This window comes from Conger conger, chromosome 8 (genome assembly GCF_963514075.1).
Source record: "Conger conger chromosome 8, fConCon1.1, whole genome shotgun sequence".
NCBI classification, from domain to species: Eukaryota; Metazoa; Chordata; class Actinopteri; order Anguilliformes; family Congridae; genus Conger; species Conger conger.
Window position 1 is genome coordinate 38776140 of NC_083767.1, and position 12238 is coordinate 38788377.

General features: G+C 43.1%; 1 protein-coding gene across 1 annotated transcript; it reads left to right on the top strand.

The window, feature by feature from the left end:
- Window positions 1-397: 397 nt before the first annotated feature.
- LOC133134425 (ras-related protein Rab-21) lies at window positions 398-11847 on the top strand. Its single transcript, XM_061250604.1, has 7 exons — window positions 398-766; window positions 7360-7419; window positions 8183-8290; window positions 8872-8935; window positions 9917-9971; window positions 10240-10328; window positions 10829-11847. The coding sequence occupies exons 1-7, from the start codon at window positions 623-625 to the stop codon at window positions 10969-10971; spliced, it is 663 nt and encodes a 220-aa protein (XP_061106588.1). The 5' UTR covers window positions 398-622; the 3' UTR covers window positions 10972-11847.
- The last annotated feature ends 391 nt before the right edge of the window (window positions 11848-12238 follow it).

The following is a 12238-nucleotide window of genomic DNA, read 5'->3' on the forward strand; positions in this document are numbered from 1 at the left end:
TAAAGTTTTAAGGCGTTATCCCTGGTGTAATAGCCAACTATAACCAACTTGAAATACCTACCTAACAGCTACCAGCTGTTTCCAAACCTAGCTTGAGCTGTTTTTTTCAGCAGGGATGACAATGATTTCCCTCCATCATCTATTTCTGACAACCTACTTTTGTGCAGGGAGAGGTACAGGAAGGTAAACAATATGATTATTATTACTGACTGGCTCGTTGATTATACAGGATGAATATTTAATTTGATGTGGATTTTTTATACCTATTACCGACGCTTCTGTCACTGAAATGCATCCACCTCACGCTTGTGTTGCGGTAGCTACACCAATCGGATACGAGTACGAATTTGGGCAAGGAGAAAAACAACACTTTCTAAATCAGCTCAGTTCACATGATCAGTGTAGGAGCATGACGTTGAAGAGGAGACGCCATTAGACGGCGAGAGAGTTAGTGGACAATACTGTTAGCCAGCTGTTCAAGTCGTACTATTAACGTTGTCCAGAGGGATTACTTTCCCCAATTGTATATTCATTAATCAATTGTATTAGTTGTGTTAACTTATGTGACCTGCATGATTCGGTTCTAAGTGGGCTACGTCTGTTCTTAAGGAAGGATTTCGCGATGGCGGCCAGTGGAGCGGGCGGCAGTAGCAAAACCTATTCTTTCAAGGTGGTTTTGTTGGGCGAGGGTTGTGTTGGGAAAACGTCACTTGTCCTGCGATATTGCGAAAACAAATTCAACGACAAACACATCACCACACTGCAGGTTTGTACTGCTGCGTTTGTCCTTATCACGGGGAATAGAGGGTTAAACAAGTTGTTTATAACACTGACTAGCCCTGTGTTACAATAGAGATTGGATACCTAGCTAGTTACATGTCTGAGAAACGGTAGCAAGCTAAGCACTGCAGTGTATGCAGCTCTCTACAGTAGAGTGCATTTTTGTACTTGCTGTTACGGTTAGCTCTAGCTAGATTGCCCACAGCGTATTGTAGTTTTAAGATAGCTACAGTTTTAAATAACTTAGGCTAGCTAGCGAGTCTGTGCTGAGTCAGCGTGCACGGCTCATTTGGGTGTAGCTAGCAAGCTAGATAGGAACGCTAGATCTGACAGGCAAGGGACAACTAGAGATGCAAGCAGCAGGAGTTTCTGTTGAGGCCAACAAGCGAACGAAATGCGTAGTTCTCTGTGTAGTATTCTAGTTTCAGTGGGAATCAATGGATTATTCCCCGTGTCACACGTTAGCTATTTTCCTTTCAGACTAAACCAATATTTTTTTTCTGAAATAATGGCCTTAGTAATGCCTTAGTTGCATCTCCAGCGGAAGACAATGTAACTTTAGACTATTGGACACCGTTCATCTTATCCTGTAATATTTCCTCCACCGTCTGTCATATGTAACTTAGCTCGTTACCGTCTGCTTCCAGGTGCAACCGGTTAATTAGGTTAGTTTACACTCATCAGCCTTCTCTTCGACCTGCGGAAGTTGGACAGGCCTGCGTTGATTGCGAATGTTATCGCACATGTGTAGCATCTAACGTAATCGTGTTTGTTCGATATTTAATCTTAACCTGTAACGTTAAGATTAAATATCGTAAATCTTAAAGGCCTACGCATCTAACGTTAGCTACTCACAAGTAGCATCTTTGTATTAACATATTGGTAACGTTATCTGGCGACAGCCGAATGTGCCAGATAGAACAAAAGTTAAAGATCGCATTGTGTCAACGCTGACTTTATTTTCCGAACAAAACCAAGGTAGCCAAGTTAACAGCTGATAAATTACCCAGGATATGACACGTTTGCGCTGTTTGGCACTTGGCCAACCCATTCGACTGCGTAAAACGAGCTGTCCAGGTGATTATTTCAGGAAATGGTTGATGTTAATTACTGAACCTTTGGGACAGGCCGGTGTTCATTTAAACCAGAGTCTTTCCCAAAATCCCAATGTTTTAACGTAAAAGCAATTGCTTAAATATGAAAAAAGGTATGGTCGTTAGTGAATCTAGCTGGAGTCGTGTGTGTCCCATCCTTTGTGGACTAGACGAACACATGGTGCACATTCCTGAAAAAGAGAATGTTTTGAATATAATTGAATATTTAATAGCGCCAGATTAACGCTGTCCGCAGTCCGCTTGTTTTTAAATCTCTACTTTAATTTCTTGTTGAAGATTTACCACCAGTATACATTTAAAACCGTTATTTCGCCATGTGTGCTGCTTTAAGGTATTAATAACTTATTTTGGTGGCTCGTGTAATCTTACAAATGAATGAGATTCTTATCCCTATTCTCAGTAAAAAGCCATTTTGGATGATCATTCATTCTCTAATTATTTGATATGTGGAACTGTAGCTTCAGTTTTAGTCTTTACAGATAGGATAGGAATATGTATATTTAAAATGAAGCGATTCTGGCGAACAGGCTTGACAGCCCTAGTCCATTTCCTGTAGAATGACTCGCCTGTTTTTTTGAAGACTTGGGGGCATATGCGGTCCCTGGGTTGGCTTGTCCTATGGCAGTGCAAAAACGTAGTTTGCATAATTCAATTGTTTTTAAAAAGGTGTGACTGAATCCAGCCAACGATGCTTGTGAAAAAATGTAAGAAAAAATACCAGTCTAGTTCGTGGGATATAAAAAGAGAGCAGAAATCTTGCTACTACTACTACTACTACTACTACTACTACTACTACCACTACTACCACTACTAATAATAATAATTTGTAATTTAGCCGACCTTTAAACTGACCATTGTACTCTAGAATTATAAAATAGCCAAACTGTTGAATGCAGTTCATATTGCTGCATAGCTTGGTTAGCTTTGTAAAAAAATAAAAAATAAAATAAAATAAAATATGATGCTTTAACTTGTGGAAGATGCACTTGTAAGTCGCTTCGGATTCAAAGCCTCTGCCAAATGAGTAAAATGTAAAATGTAAATATAAATAAACAGGGAAAACAAGTTTTGTGACAATTTCTTAAAGTGGCAGTAATGGCAATAACATAACATGTAGGCCTAGTTTTGTTAAGTGCAGCAGGCATGTTCTGTCTGTTTTGGAGTACAGAAGTATATGTATCAATATCAAATAACTAGTTAGTTAGTACATTCTTGATGAGAACTGTTTGTAGTTGACATTACAATGGAACTGCCGAGTCAGTCAGTTAACAACTACTGTACAAGCAAAGATTCAGTAGCTGTAGATTGAGCTACGTTTTTTGACTGGCTGTTTTGATATTCAGTGATATTATTGTTCTGCTGAAGTTCTCTCAAGGACAGAACTTGTAATATTTACATTGATATTGACTTAGATTGATGTTAACATTGTCCCTTAGACTCAGTCTGCTTTAAATTATTTTCAGATATCTTACCCATATGACTTTGAGACGGGAATTGGTGTCACATTTCGATGTTTACCATTCACCATGTTGTGAGGATTTGACCTAAAACCTTGAGGTCAGTGAAAGATTTTAAAGCCTGTTTTTAAGAAAACAGACCCACGTGACTCTTAGAATGTGCAACAAAGAGTTTTCAGTTAACGTCTGAGAGCTGTGGATGCAGCTGAGAGGTTCGTTCTAAAGAACTTTGGTTATGTAAAAATATATGCAGGTGTCAGGTGCACATTCGAGGATAGCATTTATTTTAAAGTGGCAGCTGAATTGGCACGGATTTTATAGGAGATTCGGATCTAACTTTAGTCCAGCATCTGTGTGTGTATTGATCGTTCTTAATCAAAGGGGTTACATTATGTAACGTTCAATATCTATCGAGCCTCTTCACTAAATCACACGCCTGTTCATTTCTGTTCAATGCAGTGTTTCTGCTCCCAAGGTCTGCGGTTCAGCCTGTGTGGAAAGTGCTGCCAGGCTATTAATTCAGACTGCTCCCATAGAGGGAAGAGGATTTATGTCCTGCACATAATGGGCATTTGTGTGGTTTCACTGTGATTCAGTCTGTAGCTACAAGTGGAAGGGAAACTCCATAGATTTGTAATCTGTCACATTAGACAGAGGCGACCGAACGTGACAAACAAACCTTTGTTGCAGTTAACAATGGCTTACAAAAAAAAGTGTCGTTTTTGGTTCCTACACCATTTATTGTGGTTGCAGTTACTGAAAGTACAAGCTAGTAAATTCCTGTAACTTACTGAGTTTGTATTAATGTGACCCCTCACACTTTCAACACAATATACTTTTCAGTTTTCCCCCAGTACAGCTCTTCCTTTGGGGAAGCTCTCTCTGTTCCGGGGCCTGCGCTCTCTCTGTTCCGGGGCCTGCGCTCTCTCTGTTCCGGGGCCTGCGCTCTCTCTGTTCCGGGGCCTGCGCTCTCTGTGTTCCGGGGCCTGCGCTCTCTCTGTTCCGGGGCCTGCGCTCTCTCTGTTCCGGGGCCTGCGCTCTCTCTGTTCCGGGGCCTGCGCTCTCTCTGTTCCGGGGCCTGCGCTCTCTCTGTTCCGGGGCCTGCGCTCTCTCTGTTCCGGGGCCTGCGCTCTCTCTGTTCCGGGGCCTGCGCTCTCGGCGTTCCGGGGCCCGCGCTCTCGGCGTTCCGGGGCCTGCGCTCTCGGCTTTCCGGGGCCTGTCCGTGTGCTGCGTTTTCCATGGTCTAGGCCAGGGGTCGGCAACCCTGGTCCTGGAGAGCCGCAGGGTGTGCTGGCTTTCGTTGTTACTTGGCATTAATTGATCAATGAAAGCCGTTGAGTGCACAGTTAACTCACCTCACCTGGTTTCTTGGGTCTGAATCGGTTGCTTATTTTAAGGTGGAGACGAAAGCCAGCACACCCTGCGGCTCTCCAGGACCAGGGTTGCCGACCCCTGGTCTAGGCAAATGAGTCTCTTAATTGCCTGACTTCTGTCTTTGGGCCCTTTCACACATTCAAATGCAGGCAGACGCATAGTGCCCTCTAACTTATCTTGGTCAGCTTTACTTTGAAAAGTCATCGTTTTCAGCCTTTTCTGGATGGGTAAATCTACCTTTTGTGTCAAAATGAAAGTACCTCAAAAACAAGGAAAATAATAAATTAAATAAAAATTTGGTGAGAATTCAGCAGACGCATTCGCCGTGGGAAGGAACAGTCTTGCCTGCCCTGCATCTTGTGTTTGTGTAGCAGAAAGGTTACACCAGGTTTATTCTGCATATGAAGTCCATTTGGAACGACTACACAAGTCGATTCTACTCTACACACTACATGTTGAAATTGGCAACTTTTTCCAAACTCCCATAATGTAACCTACATGCTTTTCATTTTGTGTTCGGGGTTGTCGATCACTCAGTTATGGCAACACTGGTGAGAAGAATCATCAGTGGGGGTTATGAGAGAGAAAGCAGTCCTTGCCACCGAATCAAACTGCCAAGCCACAACCATGACCGGAAGAGCCTTGCAGAGAATAGCCAATAAATGCGCAAGAACACTTTTCTTCACTTAGTGTCTTAATTGAATTCAGAAATTTTTTGAAGTGGTGGCAAACACCTAATTGGACTTCTGTCTTGTGCTTTCCGATAATGTCACCACAGTGAAACATGAAGTTATATCCATTTTATGCACTTCCCATGACATGCGATAACGGCCACAAAGGGTGTCTGGCAGCGGGTCGAATGTGTAAATGTAGAATTGCAGCTTCTTTATTGCAATTCTACATTTTCAAATGGGTGATGTACACATTGTTGCTGAAGAGATCCCAAACGTGCCTCCGCTTTGGTGTGTGTCGTCGAGCAACAGTGTAAGCTTGTGAGTTGCGATGCTAAGTGCGTATAGAAAGCGAAGCCGTTTGGCCAAGCTCAGACCGAGCCTGAAAACGGGGACCCCCATCAGTTACTGCATCACACACAGCCGTTCACTGATGTAGCACGAGCTCAGAATGACATCGCGGCTCGGAAATGTTTCCGTGCTGTAAGCGATTTGCACGCAGCGCAGAATGATAGGGGCCTTGTGTGGCACTCCCCGATCCCATCTGGTTAAATGCGGGGTTAAGGGGTTAAAGGCCTTGCACTGATCTTATTGTGGCTACACCGGGCTTGAGTGACCAACCTTCAGGGTCCCAGTGAAGCACCTTAGCCATGAGGTTACTGACTGCCCCATTGCTTGGAGTTAAAAGACAATAGACCGTTGAAAACATACGGACCAGTTGTCTGTGACGTGCCCTCACTGACTTCCTATGGGCTTGTGAAAAGCGATTTGAAACTGCAGTATGCGGGCACAGAGACTGCGGTAGAGAGTAGGTGGTCTCGGGTGAAGAATGTCTCCCAAACTGACCCCATGGATGGCCCAGCTAGCCTGTCTCAATCATATTCCTCCATCTAGCCACCGGATAGGGCAGCGGATTGTTGGGTTTATTAGCCTAACCAACTGGTTTCCTGCTAATGCGGTTATGGGCCGGGGGAGTGGTGCGCAGACAGCGTAAAATGTGGAGACAACTGAGTGCGTCCTCAGGGGTAGATTGGGGCAATTGTTGGAAAACGGAAGCACTGAAACCATACACACACGCACACACAAGGTACAATAATCACATTAATTACACTCATCAAGATAGGACAAATGACATTTCCTCCTTATGAAGTGAAGAGTCATGCTTGTTTAAAAGGCAGATTCTTTTCAAGAAAGAATTTCTAGTTCTTAAACCACCGCATCCGAACTTAGATTAAACGGATAAGCCATAGGCCAGTACTGGCCGCTTGACTGAAACCCGAAACTCTTCTTGAGGTTGTGTTCTGAATGTGTGGCCAGTTGTGCCATTGCTGCCAGCTGAACCTTTGACATGCAAATTAAAACGGTTTCACTCAGATCATTTTGTGATTTGGCTGCTGACGCGGAGCAGTGGTGCTCTCAGTAAAAACGGTCTGCTGTAAATACCGGCTCTTATGAAGCTTCGCCCTTGATTTTGAGACTGTCGTCCACTTGACGCAGGCAGCATTGTTCCTCAGCAGAAAGGACCTTTCTTTTCACTGCCGTGCTGCAAAACCCCCACCCGCTTCAAATGACCGTGTTTACCCAATCATTTAGTGCTAGGCCTCAAGATAGGGGGCTAGGAGGACAGGCGAAAAAAGGAAAATTACATTATTAAAGTAATAATTACTTAACATTATTAGATTGTGCATTTTGTCAGTAATGAACGACTTATTTGAAGAATTAAGAACAAGTTGTAGCTTAGTGGTTAAGGTACTTGACTGGGACCCGCAAGGTTGCCGGTTTCGATCCCCGGTGTTGCCACAATAAGATCCGCACAGCCTTGAGTAAGGCCCTTAACGCTGTATTGCTCCAGGCGAGCCATTGTCTCCTGCTTACTCTAATCAACTGTAAGTCACTTTGGATAAAAAATGTCAGCCAAGTGACATGAAATGTGTTGTAATCTGTGCTTTTTGTCCCTTGCAGGCATCCTTCCTTACAAAGAAGTTAAACATTGCAGGCAAAAGAGTGAACCTGGCAATATGGGTGAGCCCCCTCCTGCTGCCTGTCTCCTCCCCGTCCCTCCGCTTTCCATAGCTATTCCATAGTTATTATTCGGAATGGGGCCGCCCTGTGGGATTTTGGGAAGGGGCTCCGGAGGTCTTGTGACTGGCTCAGGAACCGTAGCCTCCTCCCAAATCTCTCCACAATAACGTTGTGGAGGCAATTCTTTTAATTAAAGAGCCGTAAGGATTTGTCATGAGTTTAGTCATCAGTGCAGTCTGAGCATCTGCTGAGCAACTGCTTCACATTTAATCTGAAGCCAACATAGTGTCTTTATTGATTCATTTCTTTGTTTATCCATCTTTTCCCATCCTGCATCAGGCTGTAGATAACTGGTTGAGTTGTTAGATGTGTTTTTTTGTAGGATTATATTCTCCTGACAATGGAATTGGACAGATTTTAGTATTTCTTAAATAACTTTTTCCTCCTAAGTTGGATGACCAGTCAAGTCCCATCTCTGTCTGTCTGTCTGTCTCAGGGCATATGGGACACTGATCTATAGGAATATGCTAGAAGAGAATGTGCCCTCCTTAACCCCAAAAACGATTGCATTCAATATAACTGCAGAAAGAAAGGGTTATTTCCTATGTTCGGTCATCGTTTTTTACAGTCTGTAAAACGGACGGGCACCGGTCTTGTAAATGCTGCTGTTCAGTGTCTCCCTGCTTCCTCTGTGTAGCGGACTGGCACCGGTCATGTAAACGGTTTTGTTCAATGTCTCCCTGCTTCCCCTGTGCTAATGCAGGACACGGCAGGCCAGGAGAGATTCCACGCACTCGGCCCCATCTACTACAGAGACTCGAACGGAGCCATTTTAGTGTACGACGTCACCGACGAGGACTCCTTCCAGAAGGTGGGGAAAGAGAACAAAACCCTCCAGAAACAGGTTACATTTTCAGGAGCCACCTATGCGTCTGTGACTGTACGACTGTATGAGGGGAAAAGGCGGAACAACACTATGGAATGAGATTAGTGCCAATATTATTAGTATTATATATATATACAGTGCCATCAAATGATAGAAACCTTGTATAGATGAACAAAATGACTAAAATAAAATTATTTTAATTTTATGTGTTCATCTTTTATAATATTCTATGGATTTAACCAAAATGCTATATTTTCTTAAATAGTATGCTTATTTCCAATAACGGAGAGTGTTTCATATTTAGTGTCCTTCAGGTTCTTTATTCTGTGCTGGTGGTCTGCCATCTTCTATTAAAACCGGTCTGGTTCAAATCTAGAGACTGAGTTTGCTATTGTTCAGCAGTCATTTTTGTGGTAATTTAGCCATTTCATAGTTGGTTTTGAGGTATGCAAAAATGATGGTCTTTTTTTCAACCTAGTTTGAGCTTCTTGGATTTTTCCTTGTTTTTTATTTTTATTTTTTACAACAGTTTAGGGCATTAATGTATGCATGTTTTTGCCTTTTAGGTGAAGAACTGGGTGAAAGAATTGCGAAAAATGTTGGGAAATGAGATCTGTTTATGTATAGTAGGTAAGTCCCTCTTTCTACCCAAATGCATCGGTTATTGAAATACTGACAGTGAAATAATGAAGTACTGAAACCTATCTTTAACAAAACAAGGCATGCGTGGCAGTTTGTTTTCCCCACTGTCTCGCATCGACTCACAGGTGGTCATATGATGGGAACGCTGGTTCTGTGAGTGCTACAGTCAAGTGACAGCTCATTTTTCAGAACGTGGAGCAGATCAGTCATGGAGTTGTTACATTACATTAATGGCATTTAGCAGACGCTCTTATCCAGAGCGACGTACAGTTGATTAGACTAAGCAGGAGACAATCCTCCCCTGGAGCAATGGGTTAAGGGTTAAGGGCCTTGCTCAAGGGCCCAACAGCTGTACGGATAGTGGCTGCACTGGGGATCGAACCACCGACCTTGCGTGTCCCAGTCAGGTACCTTAACCACTACGCCCTGTGTTTTAAGAGGAAAGATTGAGAGATGGCATCTGTGATTTGGCTTTCTCGGGAGAGACTGATAAATAAGGTCTCGTCACATGAGTTGGCAGCAGTGCAGGATTATCTGAAAGCGTTGTATCGAGCAGTCTAGAGTTTGCCTTTGAATCTGCATTTTATTGATGTATGAGGTTTCATTGATTATTTTGGTCATGCTTGGAATATGATTTTTAGGTTTGATTAACTTCTCTCCTCCCTATATCTGTGTAATTTCCTGAGACTTGTTTCTCCAGGCCATTTAGCGGCCCCATTAGGGCAGCACGGTGGCACAGTGGGTAGCACTGTCTCCTCACAGCAAGAAGGTCCTGGGTTCGAAACCCCGCCTGGGCCTTTCTGTGTGGAGTTTGTGTGAAGTCCCCGTGTCTGCATGGGTTTCCAAAAGACATGCCGGTTAGGCACTACAGATGAAAATGAAATGGGACACAACCCGAATGAGCCAATGAGACATGACCACAGAGTGAACATATGTGTTCGTATTACTGATAACTTTTATTTGATACAGGTAACAAAATAGACCTGGAGAAGGATAGAAATGTTTCGGTGCAAGAAGCAGAACAGTAAGTACGAGCCTTTAGTTCTTTTGATACGGCAGATTAGTATAAAGTACTTTGAAACTCACTTTGAACATCAGCACACACCTACATTGTTTGTATATTGTATATTTGCTATAGTGTGCTTTTCTATTTTTACTAGAAATGGTTCTAGTGTTCCCGCAGAGGTGTTGAGTCGACAGCACAACGAGGACTTTGTCGCTCTTTGGTTAATTATTCTGCGTTGTGTCTGGAATGTATCACAGTTCAGTGACTGAGGGTTTCTTCCCCACAGGTATGCAGAGTCCGTTGGGGCCAAACACTACCACACTTCAGCCAAATTAAACAAAGGCATCGAAGAGCTATTTCTGGACCTTTGTAAAAGTAGGTGGACATCTTTACTCATGAGTTTTGAGAGTTTGGGCTGCGTATGTACAGTGAGCTGGTGGAATTACTGAAGCAGACCAAAGATGAAGGCCAGGCACTCTGCTATGCATCCAGAATGCCATCATTTTGTTTGCCTCCCTTGAGAAGCATTGGAAGATCAATCCAACTTGAATTGAAGGGTGAAATGCCAGTTCCGATTGTTGAGCCCATTTCATTGAAGTACCGATGGGCTTGTGGGGCGCCGTCAAGGCTCCGGCAATGGCCATGGTCTACCTGCTGGGCAGCAGCTGCTGTTAGTGCTGCTATGATTCTGTGATGATGATTTTGGAGCCCTTGACTCAACAGCATTTTCAAACTGCCAAACCGTTTATAACTGCCGTGTGTGTGTGTGTGTGTGTGTGTGCGTGTGCGTGTGCGTGTGCGTGTGCGTGTGCGTGTGCGTGTGCGTGTGCGTGTGCGTGTGCGTGTGCGTGTGCGTGTGCGTTGTGAACCCTCAGGAATGATGGAGACTGCGCAGGTGGACGAGAGGGCGAAGGGAAACGGGGCGAGCCAAGCGGGGATGTCGAGACGGGGGGTGCAGATCGTAGACGACGAGCCCCAGGCTGCCACGGTTGCGGGGGGGTGCTGCTCTTCTGCCTAGGACCCCCCCCCCACCCCCGTCAGGACTGTGGAATCTTGAGACTGCCATTACCCCCCCCCCCCCCCCCCACCCCCCAATTATCACATCCCACTCCATGGAATAATGCACTCAACGGCATTCCTGAGTTAAACCCATTTGCAACACGGAAGAGACTTCTGAGACGAGTGCGGAACGCGAGGACTGAGGCGACTGGCGGAAAGAACAGCGGTTCGGTATTGCTCGGCTAAACGTAGTGAGCGAGTGCCTACCACCTCATAAAAAAAACCCCACTTGTTTTTTTTTAATTTTATTCTTGACTTGGGTAATGCACATGTTGTACTGAATTCTAGAAAAGGCCTGATTTTTGTTTTACTTAAAAAAAAGAAAAAAAAAAAAAGAAAAAAACAAATCTTTATTATTTAATAACTTATGTATATGTTCTGTGGAAATGAGCAGTCCTTTGTATCCTGGGGAAATTGTGAAAGCTCTTCAAGCTCCAGCTTCTGTTTTAAATTTGGCAGATATAATATTTTTGCAGGTTTTTTTTTATTTTATTGTTTTTTTTTTTTTTTGCACTGGCCCATTAATACAAATGATGCTTTTGGCCTACTGTACTTTACCCTGTTTGCCAAGTCGGTATATAAATCAAAACCACAGCAAAAAACAAAATGCAAAAAAAACAAACAAAAAAAGAAAACATTGTACAGTACTTACTGGATATTTTATCAGCTTTGGGGAATATACGCAGGTGTAGAGAAGTGTACATTAGTCTTGTTGATGATTGTAAAATGAAAATAACAGTTCTCGGTGAAAGCACACTTTTTGGAATTGTAATTTTTTTTAAACTGCTAGTACCATACGTGTTTTGTAATTGAACAATTATAATTATTTACTATGCATAGGTGTCAATAGCATTTTTGCTTTTCCTTAAAATTTAGAATTTACTGTCTCAATCCAGCACAGAAAGTCAATAGATTTAAAACCGTTTTATTGTTCTAACTCACCATGAAATCTGGTACTTCAGGTAGACTAATCCCCTTCAAATGAACAAGGAAGAATTGAAACTAAATGAGATTTTGAGAAGGGAACTTGGACAGATTGGAGTAAGGTTGGCAAAGTTTCATGATGATAGGATGACTATGCACATAGAGTCCTGTAATATCGTCCAAAATCAAGTTTTCAGAAAATCGACTCCAAAGATAGAAATGATAAATAATTAATATGGTAATAATTACACCATACACAAGGCCTAAACATTCAACAGGTGGTATTATCCTGCACGTTGAAT

Bases quoted from the DNA above. Each gene is read 5' to 3' on its own strand.
- LOC133134425 (XM_061250604.1), top strand. From the start codon at position 623: ATGGCGGCCAGTGGAGCGGGCGGCAGTAGCAAAACCTATTCTTTCAAG. The intron at 7,420-8,182 runs GTGAGCCCCCTC...GTGCTAATGCAG, and splicing joins GAGTGAACCTGGCAATATGG to GACACGGCAGGCCAGGAGAG. The intron at 9,972-10,239 runs GTAAGTACGAGC...TCTTCCCCACAG, and splicing joins TCGGTGCAAGAAGCAGAACA to GTATGCAGAGTCCGTTGGGG.